This window comes from Tachysurus fulvidraco, chromosome 10, assembly GCF_022655615.1.
Source record: "Tachysurus fulvidraco isolate hzauxx_2018 chromosome 10, HZAU_PFXX_2.0, whole genome shotgun sequence".
In the NCBI taxonomy this organism is placed as follows: domain Eukaryota; kingdom Metazoa; phylum Chordata; class Actinopteri; order Siluriformes; family Bagridae; genus Tachysurus; species Tachysurus fulvidraco.
The window spans coordinates 2048415-2073421 of NC_062527.1; the positions used below are offsets into that span (position 1 = coordinate 2048415).

Consider the following 25007-nt stretch of genomic DNA (forward strand, 5'->3'; position numbering starts at 1 on the left):
TGTAATAAACTGTAAACACTAATAAAGTGTAAACACTGTAATAAATTGTAAACACTGTAATAAATTGTAAACACTGTAAGCACTGTAATAAATTGTAAACACTGTAATAAATTGTAAACACTGTAATAAAGAGTAAACACTGTAATAAATTGTAAACACTGTAATAAAGAGTAAACACTGTAATAAGTTGTAAACACTAATAAAGTGTAAACACTGTAATAAATTGTAAACACTGTAAACACTAATAAATTGTAAACACTGTAATAAATTGTAAACACTGTAATAAACCTAACCTTCATCACATGGAATCATCATCTCCCTCGTCCTAACAGACATGTGCAGAATAACGACTTTGAGGAAAAGACCTAAACACGTCTATAATGTAAGCAGTTTCAATCATTTAAATCATAATTTAATTATGACACTAACCCTAACACTAACCCTAACACTAACACTAACCCTAACACTAACCCTAACACTAACCCCAGACACGCACACTCGACTTATTTACCAGGAAAATACAAACCTCGCCTTTTCTCTTCAATGCCACGCGCAATTCCGCCATGAAAACTGGTCCCTTCTTATCGGATTGACAGACAGATTCGCGAATCCAATGTGCAGGAATGGACAGTGCGCTTTGCGATTGGCTGCCCGTCGGTAAAGGGGCGGGGCTTACATGAACGCTCTGGAGTGTGTTTGCGCAGGACAAGGAACAGAAGCTCGTGAGGTAAATTTTCGCGGCCTTCTCGGTCTTATGCACCGGGGACACGGAATAAACAGCAGCAGCTCCTGACAAGCAGAAACAGACCGGATACAAACAACTAACGACAATCACTGGAAGGTTAAATGGTTTGCGATATCGAGTGGACATGAATAGAAGAGTGATAGTAGTTAGCGCCTGTTAGCGAGCTAGCAGCTGAGGACATGGCATCACTACTAGGGTTAGCAAAGACACACCATGTGGGGGCAGAACGGGGGGCTCCTTATGGAGTGGCTGTAATGTGTGTGTCTGGGCATTTGGGCTATAATAACGTTAATGATGTAGGGGCTGTTAAACTGGGGCCCTGCTGCATGTAGTAGCTTGTGTTGCGCCCAGAAGGTGTGTACAGTGCAGCAGCTAACTGTGTCAGTGTGGGGGACATGAACACACACACACACACACACACACAGATAACACACACAGAGATAACACACACAGGCACAGACACACACAGGCACAGACACAGAGGAACACACATAGAAAAACAGAGACACACACACACATACGCACAGAGAAACACACACACTCAGAAGTGCACACACACACACTTCATTCATCCTGATCATCATGGAAGGTTAGACAGAATGCACACACCATATCTCACTGGTGTCCAGCTATGGAAAAGCAAGCTGAGCTCATTGTCACCTCTAACACCAGGCTGGATGTTTTAACAGTGTGACCGTGTGAAGCATATCATCAGTACACCAAAGTGAAGGATGGTATACAAGCGGTGCATATACAACAGATCGGTCAAGAGCCGCAGCATAAATACTGTAAATAGGCCGTTTATACGGAGATAGGTAGACCTTCTAGATATAAATAGCGAAAGGAGAAAACTGAAACTGTGCCGTTAACGATCTCCGTAGTCCTTCGTAAAACGTGCTTTTTTCTTTCTGCCGTCTGTCGTAGGTGCTACAGAACCGCTGCTGAGGAACATCACTTCAAATGTATGTAAAGAAAAGACGTGAACAAGAGCATTCACCTCCGTTATCCGTTCGAGACGATGGCTTATTCAAATTACAGCAGCTTAAACCGTGCTCAGCTCACCTTTGAATACCTGCACACAAACTCGTAAGTATCTTTGTGAGCGTGAGAAATTGAGTGTTTTTTTTCCTTCCACTCAACAATCACTGAATAGCAATCACTGTGCAATGCATCGGTATGGGTGCTGTTGTTGGTGATGATTCAGGAAAAAACCTTTATAAACCGATGAGGTGATTCACTGAAGCTGAAAACCGTTCTACATGTTATGTCACTAGACATGGCATAGGACAGGTACATATGGCCACGTTCACACTGCAAGACTTAACGCTCAATTCGGATATTTTGCTCAGATCTGATTTTTTTTGTTTGGCTGTTCAGATTACCTTTTAAAATGTGGCCTATATCAGATACCAGTGTGAACCGTTTGCTGTTTCGAACTCACCCGCATGCGCAAACGAACAATAACGATGACGTCACACGCAGCACGCCGTCGCGCTAAAGTTGGCGAGGTTATGGAGGAAGTAAGCGTTTTCGCATTTCTTTCTAAATGTTTGTGTAATGGCAGCACAGAGTCGCGGTGTTTTGAAAATTTCCGGTCGCATCAAATCCGCCTCGGGTTGTTCACACTGCGGCCACGTTGGAAAAAATCAGATTTAGGTCTGAATCAGGACCACATATGGAAGTGGTCTGAATCTGATTTGAAGAAAAAAAAATCAGATCTGGGCCAGATTTGAGTGTTCACACTACTCCTGAAGAAGTCTGACCTGGTCACTTGACCCCGAAAAAAAAATCAGATTTGGGCCACTTTTACCTGCAGTGTGAACGGGGCTTATGTGGCATCGCAGAGAAGTATTTACCACGAGACTCCTGATGATGCAATGCCAATGCCAGAACAAAATTGATCATGCCTTCTGTGTGGGAGGGATTTACTCTCTGAGTGACATTAGCCAGTCCTGGGCATCTGTGAGCTCACGTACGAAGAAGACGGCAGTTAACGCTTTCCTGCATGTGTGTTATTCATGTTGGTATGATTGCTGGCTTTACATATGTTCTGGTAGGCATCGTGTGCCGGCCTTCGTTATGCAATATCAGAGTAACGCGGTGGGCTACGGTTTGCACCACCTCTTCTTCTACTTTCGGCTTTTCCCGGCGGGGTCACGGCGAATCGTCCGTTTCCACGTAACTCGATCCTCGGCATCGTTCCCGTCGACGATTCACGCGATTACATTTGGCACGTTTTACGCCGGATGCCCTTCCTGACGGCAGGAAGTCGCTGGCTTGCAACCCCTGTGGACAGATTAGTTGCACCACTCAAGAGCTCATTTAAAGACTTGGTAGCTTTTATTTACCAACAGGAGAAACTTTATGAAACAAATGCGCAATATGCATCAAAACCAAAATAGACAGGTGCATAAATTTGGGCACCCCAACAGAAAAATCACATCAATATTTAGTAGATACTCCTTTAGGAGAAATAACAGCCTCTAGATGCTTCCTTCGGCCTGTAACGACTGTCTGGATTCTGGATGGATGTATTTTGGACCGTTCCTCCTTACAGAACATCTCCGGTTCAGTTAGGTTTGATGGTTGCCGAGCACGGACGGCCCGCTTCAAATCACCTTACAGATGTTCAATGATATTGAGGTGTGGGGACTGGGATGGCGACTCCAGGACATTGTACTTGTTCCTCTGCGTAAATGCCCCGGTAGATTTTGAGCAGTGTTTTGGGTCGTTGTCTTGTTGAGATATCCCCAGCCCTGGCGTAACTTGAACTTTGTGACCGATTCCTCAACATTATTCTCAACAATCTGCTGATATTGACTGGAATCCACGCGACACTCAACTTTAACCAGATTCCCAGTACCGGCACTGGCCACACGGCCCCACAGCACGATGGAACCTTTACCAAATGTTACTGTGGGTAGCAAGTGTTTTTCTTGGAATGCTGTGTTCTTTTGCTGCCATGCATGAAGCCCCTTGTTACGACCAAATAACTCAATCTCTGTTTCATCGTTCTACAGCACCTTATTCCAAAACGAAGCCGGCTCGTCCAAATGTGCGTTTGCAGAAAAGGCTTCTTTCGCATCGCTCTCCCGTACAGCTTCACCTTGTGCAAAGTGCGTTGAATTGTTGAACGATGCACATTAACACCATCTGCAACAAGTTGAGGTTGTAGATCTTTGGAGGTGGTCTGTGGGCTGTTTATGACGGCTTATATCTCTGCCATAACTTTTTGCTGCCTTCCCCTAAACCGGGCATGACAAAATGGCGGACCGTGGTCCGGATCCGGACCGAGTGACGGGTCTGCCCAGACCCGTTAAAATTCTAATATTATCGTATTAAGCATCTCCTTATTATAATCTAATATTATAAGATTATATAAGCTCTTTGATATTAATAAAAAGATAAATCTTTCGTTCATGCTCAGTTAATCTAGTTATTACGACAGGAGCGTCATCAAAAGCCAAGCCAAAAACAGATTGTTTCTGTTCTATACTCCAGAGCAGAAGGTGGCAGTAATGCACCTAATTACGCTGGCAGGACAATTAAGATTCAAACTGCTGGCAGGACAGTTACATGTCCATTTCTCTCAGTAGGAACGGAAGATGGAAAGGGAGTAAGGAGAGGTGGAAAGGAGAAGAAAAAAGGGAGCTGCTCAAAGCTTTGCACTTTTCTTTTATTCAGTAAAATTCTGCCCTGTTCTATTTTACCTGAAATGTTCTTTTGCCTAAAGGTTCCCGTGTTATTAATGTAGTTAATGTTTAAAAAAAAAAGTTGCAGCTCAAAAGTCTTCTGTTTCATTTTTTTCTTAAAGATTAAAAGCACCTTATTCCAAAAGCTCTTTGAAAACACTTGACTTTGAAAACACTTGAAATTTAACAATAAACTAGATTTATATAGTTCGTCGCAACAAACTTTGATGTTGGCTTTGAAGAGGCATGTATTCCCAAAGGCCGGTGCTTTTTGGAGGCGAGTGAACATAAGGGTCAGTGTTACTTTTGGAGGCAAGTGGTCATAAAACTTGTGAACTCTAGTGTAGCACTAGGGTGACAAAACATTTGGAGGCAAGTGGAGACGAGCATGTGACGTCATCCGAAAGCCTGTGATGCAATTCCGCTCCTTGGGCTGAGTGTTTTGATATGCCACATGTCCATGTTGGGCTAATGTTTTTTGTTTTCATGTGACGTCATCAGAATACCCGTGAGGAAGTTCCCCTCATTGTTCTGAGTGTTTTGATATCTCACATGTCCATGTTGTAAAAAGTTTTTCGATTTTGCATATTTTGAGGGCGGGGCTGCAGGACAACCGAAAGGCCAGTCGGTACACCAGTTTAAACCTTTGTTCAGAGTCTCACCCTAAAGGATCTGGCCGAGTTTGGTGTAGAGAGTTCGAAAGCTTGCCGAGTTATAAACCTCTAAAGTTTATAATGGGAGTCTATGGGGAAAAAAGGCCACTTTGAGACACGGTACCGGAAGTACCGGTACTCAGATCGCTTAGTAAAGTAATAGCAACAAACTTCAGTCTAGGGTCTACGAAAAATCTGAAATTGGTGCAGGTGGCTCGAAAGGCCTAGGAGTAGTTACTGTTGATAAATTTTTGTCTAAGCTTAAATAGGAAAACAGAATGTTGGCTTCTACAAAGCGACATCATCACATGTGCGTTATTGATTTTATTAACATGAGGGTACACTATTTTATGTGACAATATAAGATTAGGACCTTTGCTGGGAGGAAATTTTAGTAACTGGACATCTTTGAATTTTAATTGAATACCCCTGCCCTAAACCATAAGGTTGAACGATCTTCGTTTTCAGGTCATTTGAGAGTTGTTTTGAGGCCTCCGTGTTGCCGTTCTTCAGAGGAGAGTCAAAGAGAACGGCGACTTGCAATCGGCCACCTTAAATACCTTTTCTCATGATCGGATGCACCTGTCTGTGAGGTTCAAGGCTTAACGAGCCACCAAACCGATCGTGTGTCCCGATTAATCGGCGCTAAGTAGTTCCAGGTATTGAAATCAACAAAATTAGCAAGGGTGCCTAAATTTTTGCACCTGTCTAATTTGGTTTTGATGCATATTGCACATTTCCTGTTAATCCAATAATTCGCCTCATTTCACTACTGAAATATTACTGAAGTGTCCTTCAGTTAGCTGATAGATCAGAATGAAATTACTGATCCAAACACCCAAATATTTAAGGGTGCGTGTCGTCGTCTTCCTCTTCATTCATTCATTCATTCATTCATTTTCTACCGCTTATCCGACTTCTCGGGTCACGGGGAGCCTGTGCCTATATCAGGTGTCATCGGGCATCGAGGCAGGATACACCCTGGACGGAGTGCCAACCCATCGCAGGGCACACACACACACTCTCATTCACACACACACTCACACACTACGGACAATTTTTCCCAGAGATGCCAATCAACCTACCATGCATGTCTTTGGAGCGGGGGAGGAAACCGGAGTACCCGGAGGAAACCCCCCGAGGCACGGGGAGAACATGCAAACTCCACACACACAAGGCAGAGGCGGGAATCGAACCCCCGACCCTGGAGGTGTGAGGCGAACGTGCTAACCACTAAGCCACCGTGTCTCCCTCTCTCTCCCTTCATATGTATTTTAATATCGGTAGTATTTTCTTTTGATCTTATGTCGTATTTCACAACAGGACAACACACGAGTTTCTATTCGGCGCTCTGGCTGAGCTTGTAGATAATTCGAGGTATCTTCTTCCTTTCTTATTTATATGTAATAAACATCGTTAAATAAATAAATAAATGATGTAAAAATCTCATTGTCGTGTTTCATCTACAGAGATGCGAACGCTACAAGGATCGACATCTATACAGGTACCGAGCAATTCGACATCACTTGACTATATTGAGATGTTTTTAGCACGGACAAAGTATTTTAAGTCAATTACTGTAATCAATTAAGTTCATCATTTATTGTCTTGGAAACTCAGAGAAAAGACCAGACCTTCGCGGGGGCTTCATGCTTTGTTTCTTGGACGATGGGACCGGAATGGACCCGAGTTAGTACATTTTTATTTTATACTTTAACTTTTACAGTAGACACACAACATGGTTCTTAAGTTCTAAGGAAGAAAGTCTGTCTTCTTTTCGTAGGCGAGGCCACGCATGTCATTCAGTTTGGCAAATCCAGCAAGAGGTTTCCCGAGTCCACACACATCGGCCAGTACGGAAACGGCCTTAAGTCGTAAGTGCCCTTGGATACGATGGATACTTGGATAATTCATTGAGTTCTTATGAAAGAAAAGTCTCTCAGAAATGTTCTCTAAAGCTTTGTATTTACACAATTATATAAATATAAGCTTTCTCCCCCCATGATTTTTTTTTTCAGTCGTATTTCTTTTATTGTTGTTTTTTTAGGGGGTCGATGCGTATCGGCAAAGACTTCATCCTGTTTACGAAGAAAGACGACAAATTGACGTGTTTATTTTTGTCCCGAACGTTTCACGAAGAGGAAGGACTGGACGAGGTGAGGAATCGTTTGTGCTTTATTCACCTAATGTTGCTGTTTTTAGTTAAAGGTGGGGTCTCTGTTGTTTAAGAAATGCATCACAAGAACAAAACCGACGTGCAGCCGATGAGCGGAAAGAGGCGTGTCTTGTCGATATGCGGCAGAGAGAGCGTTCGGTGCGCGTGTGTGACGTTAGCAGAAAGCGGTTTTAACATCGACATGGAGGATAAAAACAAAGAAAGAAAGAGAAGAAAGACTTACGATAAGGACAAGAAGTAGGACGTGTTAATATAGGATCAGCTTTCCAGCGCTGGAGAGAACTGAAGGAGCAGGAAGTCGGCCACATATTCACAGGTTGGAGTTTCCCGAGTCAATAACTCCTGAGCTAAACGCTATTACTACACAAATAACACCTCTTTTCTATCGTAGTAATGTAGAGAGGCAGCTACAACCGCGTTTTGTGTAGTAACAGCGTTTAGCTCAGGAGTTATCGACTCGGGAAACTCCGACCTGTGAATATGTGGCCGACTTTACTTAAGACGCCGAGGCGCTTTTTTCCTTCTCGATAGGTGAGTAACGTTGGTTTTGCTTTGTTACACAGAACTAATATATGCCTTTGTCCTTTACATCATTATGCTTGTGTGGCATTTTTGCTTGTTTGTTTGTCTACAATCGTATTGTTCTTCCCTTCAGCTATGATAAAGACACGTTTCTTTCCGTCAGTCACCTGGGTTACGTATGTACATGTGGGCGGAGCTATCGATACAGTGGTGGGACCCATTTGGGTTAGGGGTGTGTTTGTTTTGGTGATTTCAAATGTCAACATTGGCTTTCAAACAACGGAGACCGCACCTTTAAATGTAAAGCATTAGGTTCCGTTCCCATTTACTTAAATATGAAGAATTAGATGGAACAATGTTATTTTAATTGGTCAGTTACAAAACATGAGAAATACCCTGTGTTTGTTATATATCACACTTTAAAAAACATTTCCTGCCATCACATATTTGCATGCTTCCAGGTTATCGTTCCGCTGCCCAGTTGGGATCTGAAGACCCAGCAGCCTCTTACTCAAGACCCGGAAAAATACGCGATCGAGACGGAGCTCATTTTCAAATACTCACCTTTCAAGAGTGAAGAGCAGCTCTTTCAGCAGTTCAAAAAAATCGAGGGAGCCAGCGGTATGACTTCTAAACTCACAAAGTTCTCATAAAGTCGTACGACCCCGAAAACGTGCAAGTCTGTTAAAACGTCCGTGTGCATTTTTAGGGACACTGGTCGTAGTTTATAACCTGAAACTTATGGACAACAGAGAGCCCGAGTTGGATGTGCAGACCGATCACCAAGATATCCTGATGGCAGGGACACCTGTAGAGGGAGTGTGAGTATTTCAGACACCATCCTAACCTCATCTAAGTTTCTCTTTCTTTATGTCCTTTTTTTTTATATATACTTATAAGTAGTGCCGCACGATTAATCATATCGCAATCGCGATATCAAGCCTGTGCGATTATATGACGCAAAATGCTGTGATTTTATGAAATAAATAAATAATAAATAAATGCATGTGTGGACATGACAACCCATTCTCTCTGAATGCTGTTTGCCTATTTCATACGCTACACCGCTATCCGCTAATTATAAAATTTTTTTAAAAAAGACCAGTGAGTTTCAGTTTAGGCAGTGGCACGTGTGGCGCGTATGGTCATGTGACTTTTTCCGGTGTGCAGCGCGGAACGGGTGAAGATGGATGCCGAGCAGACGGACTCTGAACTGGTGGCCAGAAAAAATTCTACCTCTGTTATATGTAGTGTTAATAACGTCAGACGAGACGGGACGAAATACGTCCGTCAACAACCTTTTATTTCATGACTAAGACGAGACGACGACGAGACTGCACCGCTGTCCAAAAGCGCTGACTAAGACTAAATTAACATGCATTATTGTTGACGAAAAAAATTACAGATATGTAAATATTTTAATTTGAAAACGTTTTGCATTTGTTTGTTGTTGTTGCTAGTTTGAGTTTAGAAACACAAATTTCAGCATTATCAGTAATCTGTGTGTGCATTTTCCTTGAGAACCAAGCAAGTTCACTCATGATACCATTTGTTTATTATATCGCATATCGCAATCGCGATATTGACCTCAATAATTGCAATATGACATTTTCCCTAAATCGTTTGTTTTTGGAACAGGAAGCCTGAAAGGCGGTCGTTTCGTGCCTATGCAGCCGTTCTCTACATCGATCCTAGGATGAGAATCTTTATTCAGGGACACAAAGTCAGGACCAAGAGGCTCTCTTGCTGCTTATACAATCCTAGGTACACACACACACACACACACACACACACAGCATCGTACATGGATATACAAATTGTAATTTAACAAAAATGTTGTGTGTGTATGTATGTGGTCATAGAAAGTTCATCTCTTGCTTTAAAGCTAAATGACAAGCAAACGAAATAGATAAGCAAAAGGAATCCCAATTATTCGATTTTTTTTCCTCTTCATGGTGTCGACTTGGAGTTGTAGGTGTTTTACAGAGTTACCTTCCAGCTGGTTAAGTGAGGTGAAACATCAAATTGCCCCTTTTCCACCGAGGCAGTTTGAGTGCAGGTTCGGAGCCTAATTTAGAACCAGTTCTTTCTGTTTCGACCGCCAAAGCACCGGCTCTGAACCAGGAAAAGTGGTTCTTAAGTAGCACCAAAACGTTGCTGGTCTAGACTTAAGAACCGCTCGCGTCAGGAGCTGTGGGCGGGGCTACTGTTAGTGCATTTGATAATGTACCTTAAGTATACTAATGTTTAATACACTTTTACTTTACAGCGATATGATACATTATCAGCACACATGATAGTAGGTAGCTACATGCTAAGGCGAACTTTTTTCTGTGTTAATGATAAAATAACGTTATGTACTTTATCGATTACAACCTCCGTTTATACAGATTACACGGAGCCGCACGTACACGTCGGATTCACCGCGTTTGGATGTTTATGAAGGTTCACAAAGCCATGAGCATTAACAGTAAAGTAACATCCGCCATTGTTGATGTTGTGTTTTTGTCGCTGCTGCGCTAATGTCGCTGTGTAACGTGACACGTATACAGTGACGTCAGACTCGGCGCTGTGACGCTCTCTAACCGACGGAAAAGCAAACGGTTCTTAGAAGGTTCGCCAGTGGAACCGACTCTGAACCAGCACCAGCGCTAGCTCTGAACCAGCACCCGGTTCTTTCCGGTGGAAAAGGGGTATTAGTGTTAGTGACAGTGTTTATGTCCACAGGATAAATTTAATTGATAAATATATATCAACCTTGATCTGGTACCAGTGAAGCTTTTTATGGTTTTGTTAGATGTTCACTATTGGATGTTCATCCCTGAGTAGAGCTGTTCTCTGATAGTGTTTGCTTTATTACAGGATGTATAAATACACGTCAACACGCTTTAAAACACGTGCAGAGCAAGAAGTAAAAAAAGCCGATCACCTTGCTAAACTCGGTGAGTACGTTTAACCATACCTACTCTTAACAAGTGGGTACTGATGATGAGACCAACCTGTCTGCTTTTTTTTTTTTTATTCTAAAGCGGAGGAGAAGGCCAAAGAAGCAGAGAGTAAAGCTCGTGCTCTGGAATTGAAACTTGGAAATGATTTATCTAAAGAAGCCAGGGTGAGAACTCACAACCATCTGTTACACATTACCCATGTTGGACACACTATATGACCTAAAAACGTGAACACAGACACCCAAATGTGTATGGGCTTTAACACGGCATCGCTCGTCCTTTCCTTCTTTTATAATAACCTGCGTTCATCTGGAAAGACTTTACAACAGATGTTGGAGTGTTGTGAGGATTCGTGTTCATTCAGCCACAAGAGTGTTAATGAGATCAGGTCTGGGGTTTCAGTCAGTGTTCTAGTTCATCCCAAACGTGTTTAGTGGGGATGAGTTCAGAGCTCTGTGCAGAACACTCAAGTTCTTCTTGCGCACAGGGTCATTGTCATACTGGAACAGGTTTGGGCCTTTTATAGTTGTAGTGAAATGAAATCTTTATTAGGGCCGGGCGATACGGCTGAAAACTGTATCACGATATCAGTGTTTCGTATCGGTCGATATCGATAATTATTGATATTTTTTATGACCCATTTAAAATAAGGACCAGGAGAAAAATATATTACATTTTAAACTTAACCTTCCTCTGATCAGAATCCCCTCAGTTATTAAGACAGAAATGTCAACAACCAGGAAAAATCAAATAATTATGATGTAAACATAAGTCTCAAAAACTGCCGTACCGGTGATCTGACGTTACAATTTCCTCGCTCGCTGCGGCTCATTTTCCGCTCATCAGTCGCCGGTTACCGAAGAGGAATCCAGCAGACCGGCACGAGACGACGATATGGCGCAACCAAACGTGATACCATTACATGATTGGCTGTTAGCGTGTCACTCCCTACGTTGCTAGGTTACCAGCAAGCGAGTGCCTTTGTTAATGCAACCGAACTTGCTTCGCGACCTGTTTTCTTACGACGAAGAATAAAAAATATCGAACGTCTTATCGAACACTTTTTTATTCATATCACATGTCTATCGCGATATATATCGTTATCGTTTTACCACCCAGCCCTATACATTATACAAAAACATCACCTATACACACGTGTGTTCCAACTTTGTAGCAACAGTTTAGCGAAGAACTACGTATGGGTGTCTTGGTCAGGTGTCCACCGACTTTTGGTTATATGGTGTACTGTATATCGGCCGCTTACGGTTTCTTTACAGTTTTAATGTTTTAGTTTGTTTATACAGATTCAGATGTTAATTTCTTGCTGTCTCGATTCTTTTCAGGCTGCGTTGAGAAAAGCACAGGATTCAGCCGTGGCACTGCGTGCAGAAGCGAATCGAAAACAAGCTATTCATGGTTCTAAACAGAAGTACTGCATATAAACACACACACACACAAACACTGGCACGAGTTTACTCGATTGTAAACTGTTAAAAGTCCCGGACGACATGTCAAGTCACCTGACACAGGGCCTTTTTTACACCCGGTCACTTCATGTGTTGTCTCTGATCCGATAGTTATCTGATCTGTTAAAACCGTACCGTTTACATCAGGCCACATAAACGCATCTCGGAGAATCGACGTACGTAATTCAAAGCATTTGTGTGTAAATTTTATTTTTGCGGAGTCGGATCCCAAAATCTACGGCCACGCCGGTTTATAGATACGAGATTTTGCGTGTTTGTTCAAATACAACTCCAAAATGTACAACTATGACAGTTCGTACACAAAACGCTTGTTTTCACAACATCTCTTTTTCACACACTCTTTCTCATACTGTGAAACAACTGTCAAAAATACGTCATCACATTCACAGGCATTACTATCCGAGCGAAGATGAATCGATTCCACGGAGTGCGCATGCGCCCCGCCCTCTTTTAAACCACCGGCGCCGAGATGGCGGATCAGCTGCCGAGCGCTCGCTCGTCGTCTCAGGTAAGTCGGTTTTTCCTTCCAAATTCGGACATGTTTAAGCGTTAGTTATCACTAATAACAGAGAGGAGTAATGTTACAGAGACAGGTTAACTATAGTAAGTAAGATTAGCTCTCTGAGTAAAGTTACATTAGGTGCTTAAAGAATACAGCTGTTTAGGAGGTCATCACTGCAGTCTGTAGCGTGATGAGATAGGCCTACATAAAAGACACACACACACACACACACCCCTCACACCCTGCTGCACTGACTGCCCATTTGACTTGGACCTTCTTTCTTGTGCTGACTGTCCACTAATATTGGACCTGTTCCCCATTTTCTGATGTCCAACACATCAGATGTCGGTCAACATCGACACCAGATTCTGGGCTGAGTGCAAGATGTCACCTAATGGAACCTGATAAACAATAAAGTATGACTTTAACACTTAAGCAGTGAACACTTATATTGCATGACCTGTGTATTCCAGTGCATGTACACAGCTGTTAGTAAGTTAACACTTAAAATTGCTAATACTTTTATGTAGGCTCTTTTATGTATCTCATCACGCTACAGACTGCAGTGATGACCTCCTAAACATCTGTATTCTTTAAGCACCTAATGTAACCTTACTCTGAGAGCTAATCTTACTTACTATAGTTAACCTATCTCTGTAACATTACTCCTCTCTGTTATTAGCGATAACTAACCCTTAAACATGTCCGAATTCGGAAGGAACAACCAACTTACCTGAGACGACGAGCAGCGTCGTAATGTGACGGAGTAAAAATACTTTGTTACCGTACTTAGGTAGAAATGTCACGTATCTGTACTTTACTTCGCTATTTAAACTTTCACTTTTCCTCCACTACATTTCCTAGATAAAATGTACACTTTTACTCCGTTATATTTCCACTAAGCGTCTTCGTTACTACAAAATAAAATCAGAAGAATTGTGTGTGACTGTAATAATGGAGGTTTGGTGAATCACTGCTCCTAGATTGCATTACGCTCCGCACGCTGTACGGGTACAGGTACGCGCAGTCAGAGCTGGAGGCGTTAAGGTATACCGTTAATCGGAAAGCTGCGAATACGGCAACAAAAAGCAGTGAAATGTCACTATTCTTATTACCAGAGTTGTAGCACAAACAAAATATTAATGCAAACATTCCATACAATACTAAATAAAAATAACATTTATTGATTTGGTCTTTGTCTTGTGAATATTAGTTTATTAATGACGTCATTCATCGGACACACTGTTTGTAGAGAATGCACACATACATGAACTGACCTGATTCAAGACTGACATCATTACATCATGCATAAAATTTTGGTGTCCACTTTTGCCATTTAATAATAGCATAACTTTTGGCTTACTATGTAGTCATATAATATATAATATAAAACTCTTCTTGTTTTAAATTCTCACTGAGGGATAAAACCCCCCTAAAGATGAAATCCTAGAACCGTCCCTGATCTTATACCTACAGAAAATCCCTGAAATTTTACTTTTTACTTTTACTTCAAATACTTAAGTACATTAAATATCAGAAAATAACTTTTGATACTTAAGTACAGTAAATATCAGATACTTTAAGACTTTTACTTGAGTAATATTCTAAAAGGCGACTTTCACTTCTACCGAAGTCTTTTTCTAGTACGATACTCGTACTTTTACTCAAGTATCGCTTTCTGATACTTTATACAACACTGACGACGAGCGAGCGCTCGGCTGCTGATCCGCCATCTCGGCGCCAGTGGTTTAAAAGAGGGCGGGACGCATGCGCACTTCGTGGAATCGATTCATCTTCCCTCGGATAGTAATGCCTGTGAACGTGATGACGTATTTTTGACAGTTTACATTTACATTTACAGCATTTGGCAGACGCCCTTATCCAGAGCGACGTACATAAGTGCTCAAATCTCTAACATTGAATACATTAATGCTGGTTCACTAGGTTACAGACTTAAGATACCATGAGTTTAAAACATTTGTTCAAAGTTACAATGAAAAAGTGTCAAAGGTGGTTTTTTGTTTGTTTTGTTTTTTTTTTAATGCAAAAGATAAGGAAAGAAGTGCTAGTTGAAGTGTTTCCTGAATGACAGTTGTTTCACAGTGTGAGAAAGAGTGTGTGAAAAAGAGGTGTTGTGAAAACAAGCGTTGTGTGTGTAAACTGTCATAGTCGTACATTTTGGAGTTGTATTTGAACAAACACAAAATCTCGTATCTGTAAACCGTCGTGGCCGTAGATTTTGGGATCCGACTCCGCAAAATTAAAATTTACACACACATGCTTTGAATGACGTACGATTATTATTGACAGTGTTTTTATTCCATAATTTCCGGGGTAATTGAAACAACACGCTTTGGTGTGTGCGGTTGTTACAAAAAACAGCATTTACTGTTTACTGCATTTTCGCCGCATTTTAAGACCCAATGAGACGCCTGGGTGAAAGATCGGAGCCAGCGCTAGTGGGAAAACATGTTTGTTTCTGACGCGATGCGCGACTCGCGAGTCACTTGCGAGTGACGTACTTCCGTTTGGGAGGAGTTTAGCGCTGACGTATGTGGCTTGAACAACCACGTTCATTTACACCTGTCCAGTTTCATCTGAAACGCGTCCCAGACCACCTCCTGAAGGGGTTCGAACTCTCGGATTTATATCCGTCTCGAAAACGTTTCGGAGGGCGTTTAGACCCGGTCTTTTTACCGTCGGATAGCTATCTGATCACAGAAAACGCAGGAAGTGACCAGATGTAAAAACCCCCCTTAACTGGGAGCTCGTCAATCATAGAGACGGTTATATACATGACCACTTTCTTACATTTTGGAGCATATGAAAGTCATGTATAAGAGTCATCAGAAGGACTCCTTGATAACGTTGACATCCTGATAACGAGGATTATAATTGCTGTTGCTGCCACCTACAGTATCTAGTATGCAGGATGAGAATCGATCAGACACTTTGCAGAGCACATGAGCTACACTGAAGCCACATTTGCTGTGAGCAAAATGTTGCTGCTTCTCGAAAGAAAGTCCTTTAACCGACGGACTACCTACAGTGACCCTTTATCATGCTCTTTCTCAATCGTTACACCTGTAGTTGTTAGTATTACCTCATTAAAATCAGGAGAAACCGTGCCGTGTTCAAGATGCGACCTACGTTTGCCAGCGTCAGAAAGAGGACAAGTGTTGATGCGTTAGGGTCTTTTTTTTAAAGGTTGCGAACCTTTGGTCACTTTCACAAGGTGTTGAAGGTAAGAAGCGAACAAGAAACATCTGATTAACACTCTGATCTTCATGTGGCAGGGCACTGAAGGAGCCCAAAGAGTTGAATTTCATCTTTGGTGTGAACATCGAAAGGCGAGACCAAGACGGCATGTTTATCTATAACTGCAGTCGACTCATTAAGATGTATGAGAAGACCGGGCCACAGCTGGATGGGGGGATGTGAGTATTCCAGTGGATTTGTAACACACGCAAGATTTCTATCATGCGCAGTAGTGATAATTCAAAGTGATTACACTCGTCTTATAATCTTGACTAGGGCTGGGCGATAAAATGATAACGATATGTATCGCTATAGACACGTGATCGATATCAGTAAGAAATGTGTTCGATATTTTTTATTCTTCATCGGAAGAAAACGGGTCGCGAAGCAAGTTTGGTTGCATTAACAAAGGCGCTCGCTCTCTTTTAACCTAGCAACGTAGGGAGTGGCACGCTAACAGCCAATCATGTAACGGTATCAAATTTGGTTGCGCCACATCGTCGTCTCGTGCCGGTCTGCTGGATTCCTCTTCAATAACCGGCGACTGATGAGCAGGAAATGAGCCGCAGCGAGCGAGCAAATTGTAAATAAAAGGAAACGTCAGATCGCCGGTACGGCAGTTTTTTACATTATAATTATTTGAGGTTTCCTGCTTGTTGACATTTCTGTCTTAATAACTGAGGGGATTCTGATCAGAAGAAGGTTAAGTTTACAATAAAAATGTTTAAATGTAATATATTTTTCTCCTGGTCCTTATTTTAAATGGGTCATAAAAAATATCAATAATTATCGATATCGACCGATACGAAACACTGATATCGTGATACAGTTATCAGCCGTATCGCCCAGCCCTAGTCTTGACTTCGTTTCAGCACATATTCGAGGTGCTTTATCAGTTCTCCTCCGTTTAGCTCATTTGGTTGTAAGTCATTTTTAGACTTCAGTGCACTTCAGTTTTCAGACTTCAGTGCAAAATCTTCATATATATCTAAACGATGTTCATGTCATTGTCTTGTGTTGAGGAAGGACATCGATTGCTATGTTTGTGAATATTTCAGGGCATGTGGAGGAGTCGTAGGAGTGGTAGATGTTCCCTATCTTGTATTAGAGCCAACGCATAACAAGCAAGATTTTGCAGATGCAAAGGAGTACAGACATTTACTCAGAGCTATGGGAGAATATCTTGCCCAGTACTGGAAGGACATCGGTATAGGTGAGCATGGGGGAGGTCTTATCTAGGTTCGCAAAGGGGCGGAAACTTTCCACAGGAACTTAATCTGGGGGAATTTTGAAAATATTCCAAATTGGAAACCTTACGGGAATTTATGTGAATTATTTGGAAATATAAGGAAATGTATCTAAACTATATCATATACAAACATAAATAAACATTTAGTTTGGTCATAAGCAGACACGCATGCAAGGTAATACACATCTTAAACATGACGTCATGACCGATTTAATTGTAAGTAGAACTTTAATCGATTCTTTCATCGAGTGACACAAAAGCATAATAAACATTATTATGCTTGTAATAAACATCATAAACTTAATAACTGTAATAAACGTATTTCCCTATGATCGCTGTAATCTGTTCTAATCAGTAAGGTAGTTATTAAGTTTAGGTATTGGGTACGATTAAGTATGTAGAATAATGTAATGCAGAATAAGGCATTAATATGGGCTTAATAAGTGCTAATAAACAGCCAATATTCTATTAATATTCATGCTAATGAGCAACTAGTTAAATGACCCTAAAATAAAGTGTTACTGTGGATGTTATGGAAGAATGTAAGTACATGCAGGGGGTTTGGCCTCAATGGCCTTCCAGTAAGCAGTGTGCTGTGTGCAAGTGACCGATTAATGCAGGGTATAAATTTAACTTAAACTGCATTAAATCTTGTCGTTTTAAACACAATTATGCTGCAATTTAAGCACATTTAAGTTCCTTGTTATAAGCAACTCTGTATTTTTTTTTTTTTAATTCCCATTTAATTCCCATGGAAAGTTTCCAGGAATTTTGCAACCCTAGTCTTATCCGATATATACACTTTTTCTACTTATGAATTGCTAAATATTTTTTAATTTACTGTAAATTCTAAATTTACTCTAACAGCTCAGAAAGGCATAGTGAAGTTCTGGGATGAGTTTGGCTACCTGTCGGCCAACTGGAACGCTTCACCTTCAAACGATCTCAGGTTCCGTCGGCGCAGAGCCATGGAGATTCCCGTGACGATACAGTGCGGTAGGAGCACACGCCCATCGATAACGGCCCGACGATGGTGTTCTTTATGTATTAACTCACACGACCTCTTTTTTTTTTTTTTTTTTTTTAATTCTCTCAGATAAATGTCTGAAGTGGCGTACGTTGCCATTCCAGATGGACGCTGTGGATAAGCGATACCCAGATAGCTGGGTCTGTCTCATGAACCCCGATGGAACTCAAGACAGGTACAGAAATGAAAAACAAAAGGGTTTGACTGAGATTTTAGATGTTAATGACCTCTTTCTCATATTATTTGTAAATGAAATTTTGTTATTTGTGTTTAAAATAAACTCTTTTTTTTTTCACTCTTTCTCACACTTTTCTTTTTTTTTGGACTCTCAGGTGTGATGCCCCTGAGCAGAAGCAAAATTTACCAGTCGGTGTTTTAAAGAAAGACACAAAAACTTCAGAAGACAAACAAAAAGAGCTCTCTGAAAAAATTCGCCAGCAACAGGAGAAATTGGAGGCTCTACAGGTATTGCGATTTTCGTTCGTTCATTCATTCATCCATTTACTACCGCTTATCCGAACTTCTCGGGTCACGGGGAGCCTGTGCCTATCTCAGGCGTCATCGGGCATCGAGGCAGGATACACCCTGGACGGAGTGCCAACCCATCACAGGGCACACACACACTCTCATTCACTCACACACACTACGGACAATTTTCCAGAGATGCCAATCAACCTACCATGCATGTCTTTGGACCGGGGGAGGAAACCGGAGTACCCGGAGGAAACCCCCGAGGCACGGGGAGAACATGCAAACTCCACACACACAAGGTGGAGGTGGGAATCGAACCCCCAACCCTGGAGGTGTGAGGCGAATGTGCTAACCACTAAGCCACCATGCCCCCATTGCTGTTTTTTATATATATATATATATATATAAATTGCTTTTAATTTAAGTTGTTGTCTCATTACATTACTTTCCTTTACAGAAAACCACAACTGTTAAGTCGGCAGCAGATATAAAACAGCTCCCACTAGAGGTCACTGCGAAGAATGTTGATGAGCGTGCACCTCAGGTAACCTCCCTGTGTATGGTTCAACACAGAAGGGCCTAACAAGCTCATACAAAAGAAGTGTGTGTGTGTGTGTGTGTGTGTGTGTGTGTGTGTGTGTGTGTGTGTGTGTGTGTGTGTGAGTTTGTATATATGAATCGGTGGAAAGAAGAGACAGGATTGTACGTTGTTGTTTTTTTTTCCTGTTAGCATGCCGTTCGGTCATCACAGCGCGCGTCAGCTCGTCCTCGTTCACCTCCGCTTCCCGCGGCGGTCAGAAATGCTGTCAGTCAGTCAGCTGCACCTAAAACTCCATCTCAGAAATCTACAGGACCTTCACGTCCAAGTAGAACTCCACCAGCTGCTACCATTCCAGCCAAAGCCAAAGCAGCCTCCATCCCAACTCCCAAATCATCGAAAGCCACCGCCAAGTCCGTGCCCACAACTCCATCCGCGAAAGCACCAGCTCGCAGGAGCGTAACTCAGACACGCAGTACAACGGTGAGTATGAACAAACATCAAGATTAACAAGCAATCGACGGCGAGTCGGAATAAATGTCGGGCCTTGAAAGTTTAAAAGAAAAATTCGAATGATTTATCTGTAAACGGTTCTAGCCATCTTCCACAAAGGAGACCAGGCAAGCATCAGCCAGCAAGAGAGGAAGTGCCAAGAAGGGTAAAGCACAGAAAGACGCTGAAGAGGAGGAAAGTGAAGAGGAAGAGGAGGTCGAGCAAGAGGAGGAAGAAGAAGAAGAAGAGAGTGATGAAGAAGAAGAAGAGGAGCCACAACCTAAGAAATCCAAAATGGCACCTGCTCAGCCTCGTGGCAAGGGAACGGTAGAGAAGAAGGTTCTGCCCAACAAACAAGCTAATAACACAGAGGTATGTTAATTATTTTACTATATTAATTATTTATTTATTAATAATAATAATAATGTTATATAAGCACAATGCAAAAATATTGCATAAAAATGAATCACGAGTCATCTTTTTTTTTTTTAGCGAGTCAGCAATAGCACAGAAGAAGATCTAAAACAAGGTGCACTGAAAAATGCACATAAAGGTACCTGGACTTTCTATAATACAAATAAATCCAAATACATGTAGCTCAAAAACTTGTCAGCGGCAGACTTGCATCACGTACGTGTGTTTCACAGATAAAGGCTTACAGGTGGAGGCGAAGGTCAACGGAGAGTGGTTCACTGGCCGCGTGACGGCGGTAGAAACGGGAAAAGAGAGCGTGCGCTGGAAAGTAAAGTTCGATTACGTCCCCATGAACACGCCACGAGACCGCTGGTACCGACACCCATGCATGAATACTTACTCACTGTGTGGCATGTTTTGTGTTTTTTCACCGATCGGACGTGGGGAGGTTTAACAATATATCGAATAGAGCTTTAGCATTCTTCTGTCCTTTAACTGTTCTACAACTCGGGTGTTCTCAAGGTGAGATTCTGTCAAACCTCGTGCCTTGTTCCTTGGCAAAAAAAAAAAAAAATAGTTTTGGTCTTATTACCCAGAGAAACTTTTATCCATGAGTTTGCCAAGTCTCTAAACTCCCCAAACTCCATATGGGCTGTGGGTATTTTCATGAGGCAACTTTTTGGTGAACTGATTTTATTAATGATCGAGTTGGTGTTCAGTACGATGTGGTATAGAACAGACATAGAAGCCTCTATTATTACCACATATACATTACAGCACAGTGGAATTCTTTTCTTCACATACCCCTATGATACAGCGCCCCTGGAGCAGGGAGGGTTGAGGGCCTTGCTCAAGGGTCCAGCAGGTGCAGCTTGGCTGTGCTGGGCCTTGAACCCCGATCCTCTGATAAACAACCCAGAGCCTTAACCAGTTGGGCCACAACTGCCCCTGTTATATATACAGGTATACAGTAATCCTTCGCCGTTTCGCGGTTCAAGTTTCGCGGCCTCGGCGCATCGCTGATTTTTCAAAACTATTCATCGAAAAATAAAAATAAAAACGGTTTCCCAGGATGCCAGACAAAGAGAGAAACTCTCTCAGAGGCTTTGTACATACCCACGGGCACTCGGACGAGGCACGTGATCGGTTCCCGACGCGAGATCCGAGCTGATTGGCTGCGCATCATCGCATCCTCTCCCAGCTTCTTCCCTTGTCGTATCTCGCCACTCTCGTTCACGCCGTCAACTGTGTCTCGCGTATCGTGTTCGAGATTAACTTTTCGTTAAGCCCTTACGATGCCTCCTAAGCGCCGTGCCTCTGCGAAAGATTCCTCTAGTGAGCCCAAGAGGAAGAGGAAGATGATGACCATCAGTGAAAAGGTCAAACTTACTGTAGGGCCTCACCTATCGCGAGGGGTTCCGGTCCCCATTAACCGCCATAAACGAGGGATCACTGTTATAACCAAACTTTTTGTTCTTCATGATTCTGTTTATTTAGATGTTCTCTTTAGCATCTCTCGCCTTTATATTGTGATCATGTGACAGCGTAATTCTACAATATCATGTGACTTAAGATAACCAACGAGTTTCACCGGGACCAGTTTAGGTGTTTCACAGCGACCTTCGCATTTTTAATTTGTAAATAATAAATGTTTATTAATTAACAATATACAGAATACTTTATGGGTAAATTTTTTGTGCCTTATAAATGTTATGCTTTTAAAAAAACTTCCACAAATGATTTCATCGAATGTAGAAATAGATTCGTTTAAACACGTCACTGTAGAGTGTCACGATTTACTGTTGTACTTTATATGATGGTCTATTGTTTAAACTACACTCTATTTTTATTTTTTTGCTAAGGGTGTTTAAAGGCAGCGAGGACGTCCGTCTCATGCGTCCTGCTTCACCGGAGTCTCATAGTCCAGACACCAATCAGGGACCGGTGCGTTCTGTGACTCCGCCCACTGCAGCAGAGCCTGATACGACCCAGAGTGGCCCAAGCAGAGAAACAACAGAAGGCCTTGTCACTATGATGAGGTGTGTGTGTGTGTGTGTGTGTGTGTGTGTGTGTGTGTGTGTGTGTGTGTGTGTGTGTGTGTGTATCTGGTAACATACATTTAGCCACTTTATTAGGAACACCTGTACGCCTAAGCCGAACGGCGAACACAAAATCATACAGATAAAAAAAAAAAAACGTTGACTAATCTAATGAATCGCACACAGACGGTAGAGCCGAGCTGCCTCGTGGAGGTGGTGGAGGTGGTGTCATGGTATGTTGAATATATTCTTGGCATACTTTTGGGCCTGTTTATACTAAGTACTGTAGACGATCATGTGCCACCTTCATGCACTCATCTTCTAATGGCTACTTCCAGCATTACGACGCATCACGGCAAGACAACGAGCTCAGTGTTATTCATTAAGTCTTCCCAGTCATTGGAGATGAATCACCTTGGCGATGTGGTAGAACGTGAATCGTTTAAGGCCCAGTAACGTCAACACGGACCTGAATCTAAAAGGAATGTTTCCAACATCTTGTTAAATCCGTGTCACGAGTAATCGAAGCTGTTTTTAGAGCAAAGGTTTATTAATACAGCGTTCCTAATAAAGTACTCAGATAAGTATCCCTATTTGTTTCGGATTAACCGTTACGTCTGTGTTCATTCCAGGACGTTGCTGCGGTACTTTTTCCCACCTGATTTCCGAATCCCAAAAGATTCTGTCAACACTATGAGTGCTGAAGACCTTGTGGCTTTCCCCATCGTAAGTACAGTTTTACTGTTGCGGGGCTTAGTTTTTCTGCATTCATTTAATCAGTATTAACAGGGAGTCCAACATCTGTGCGTTCTCGTAGTGCCCTAGATATAATAACGTCTGCGCGCTAACACGCGCGGCGTTCGGGCATTAACTAAAGCAAGATGTGCATGTATTCATTCGCAGAAAGAGTATTTTCAGCAGTACGAGGCAGGGCTGCAAAAACTGTGTAACTCGTACCAGAGCCGTGCTGAATCTCGAGCTCGGGCCGTGGAGGAAAAGAGCAGCGGAGCGGAGACGAAGCTCCGAGAGTCTGAAGAAAAACTACGCAAACTCAGAACGAATATAGTCGCACTGCTGCAGAAAGTCCAGGAGGTCTGACGCTCTCACACACACACACACACGATTAAATGAAGTTCATTTTAATATGAATTAAAGGAGCAGTGCACGATGTTTGAAAGCCAATGTTGACATTTGAAATCAATAAAACAAACACGCCCCTAAACCAAATGGGTGTCACCCCTGTATTGATAGCTCCGCCCCACACATACGTACGTAACCCAGGCGACTATTATGGCGGAACCTGCTGGGGCGGCTGGCCGAGGGGATATTTTTATGAATAGATGAACACAATGAGTAATACTATGGTAATACAGATGTGTTTTTGTAGTACTGTGTTGTAAGACGACGTTCGACACCTAGAACCCGAGGCAGAGGTAACGGCAGGTATCCGCTAATGTCACATACCCCAACTAAGGAGGTTGGGGTCAGAGTGCAGGAGCAGCTATGATACAGCGCCCCTGGAGCAGGGAGGGTTGTGGGGGCCTTGCTCAAGAGCCCAGCAGTGGCAGCTTGGCTGTGCTGGGCCTTGAACCCCGATCCTCCAGTCAACAACCCAGAGCCTTAACCAGTTGATCCACCACTGCCCCAAGACACGCCCCTTTCTGCTCATTGGCTATTGTTTTGTTTAGTTTTCTGAAGCATTTCTCAAACATCATGCACCCCACCTTTAATATCAGTAAATAGGTCTTTACTGGACCTGTCAATAGGTCTATTGGACATCTCATTATTCATGCGTGTTCCTCTATATGACTGATGTCTGATAACTGATACGGATGTTTTTTCTAGGACATTGAGATCAGCAGCGATGACGAGCTGGATGCCTACATCGAGGATCTGGTTACTAAGGGAGAGTGAAACACTTCAGCATTCTGAGCATTTCTTCGTAGATTCTCTCAAAATCTGATTTCTTAATCGTTCCTCTATATCACTCATTTATTTTAGACCTTCTGTTATCTGACGAGAAGTAACAGCATTTCCGTTATGTGTCTCCCACTTCCGGTCTGGAGTTAGAGACGTGCAGGCGGTATTTTCCCTGCAATTATGACACGATTCCTTCACACTCTTCTGTCCCCTAGATGATTCAGTTATGATGCATAGATTATGAGCTTTGATCAAAGGAACTAATTCACTTTGCATCATTTACTTTACAAAGAACATCAGACTCTCCGTCTCTTTATTTTCATACATATCCGAGTCATTGAGTATTTTATTTCTAGCTCCCAAATAAATAAATAAATAAATAAATAAACCCTACCAGTGTATCAGTATGACCTTGCAGCGTTAAAGAAAAGGCGGAAAAAATCTACCATCACGAAGACGTCACTTCGGCTACTAGGTGGCTGTAACATTAATGTTAAACCCTGCTCGCTTTTTTTGGTTCCTGTAGGTTTCCTGTGTTTTGCAAGTATTAGCGTAAGGCCCGATGCTGTTTATTTTGTTCGTTCTGATTAAGCGCAGAACGATTTTCCCCGTGGTTCATGGCATTTAGTCACGTCTTTATATATAAGTATATTTTTTAAACACTTTTAAGAAAATGTTCCGATGTTACAATAAAAGTTAAGATGTTTATGAAGTGTCCTGTTGTTTCCCTTCTGAGGTATTAACGTACGGTATAATACGTGTATTGTCTAAATCGTTATATATCATTTATAATTCATCATAATACGTGTGAAGCCTGAAGGCCTTTTTACTACATGAAGTGGATCTAAACCTCACGGTGGCTTAGTGGTTAGCA

General features: G+C 42.1%; 1 protein-coding gene across 3 annotated transcripts; it reads left to right on the forward strand.

The window, feature by feature from the left end:
- Positions 1-589: 589 nt before the first annotated feature.
- Positions 590-24841, forward strand: morc2 (MORC family CW-type zinc finger 2). Of its 3 annotated transcripts, none has more exons than XM_027140918.2 (27): positions 590-727; positions 1670-1831; positions 6414-6467; positions 6560-6594; positions 6711-6779; positions 6874-6964; positions 7138-7246; positions 8250-8409; positions 8498-8609; positions 9427-9552; positions 10651-10730; positions 10818-10900; positions 12080-12165; positions 16022-16162; positions 17042-17196; positions 18100-18228; positions 18329-18434; positions 18592-18724; positions 19188-19274; positions 19461-19751; positions 19866-20132; positions 20253-20313; positions 20408-20546; positions 22037-22213; positions 22846-22939; positions 23117-23305; positions 24059-24841. In XM_027140918.2, the coding sequence occupies exons 2-27, from the start codon at positions 1764-1766 to the stop codon at positions 24125-24127; spliced, it is 3111 nt and encodes a 1036-aa protein (XP_026996719.1). In that variant the 5' UTR covers positions 590-727; positions 1670-1763; the 3' UTR covers positions 24128-24841. The 3 variants fall into 3 exon arrangements, with proteins under 3 accessions (XP_026996719.1, XP_026996717.1, XP_026996718.1); XM_027140916.2 differs by having other exon boundaries at positions 686-841; XM_027140917.2 differs by lacking the exon at positions 590-727 and adding an exon at positions 734-941.
- The last annotated feature ends 166 nt before the right edge of the window (positions 24842-25007 follow it).

Excerpts from the sequence above, each read along its gene's own strand:
- morc2 (XM_027140918.2), top strand. The coding sequence starts at position 1,764 with ATGGCTTATTCAAATTACAGCAGCTTAAACCGTGCTCAGCTCACCTTT. Across the intron at positions 7,247-8,249 it reads AAGAGGAAGGACTGGACGAG|GTTATCGTTCCGCTGCCCAG; the intron begins GTGAGGAATCGT and ends GCATGCTTCCAG. Across the intron at positions 9,553-10,650 it reads TGCTGCTTATACAATCCTAG|GATGTATAAATACACGTCAA; the intron begins GTACACACACAC and ends GCTTTATTACAG.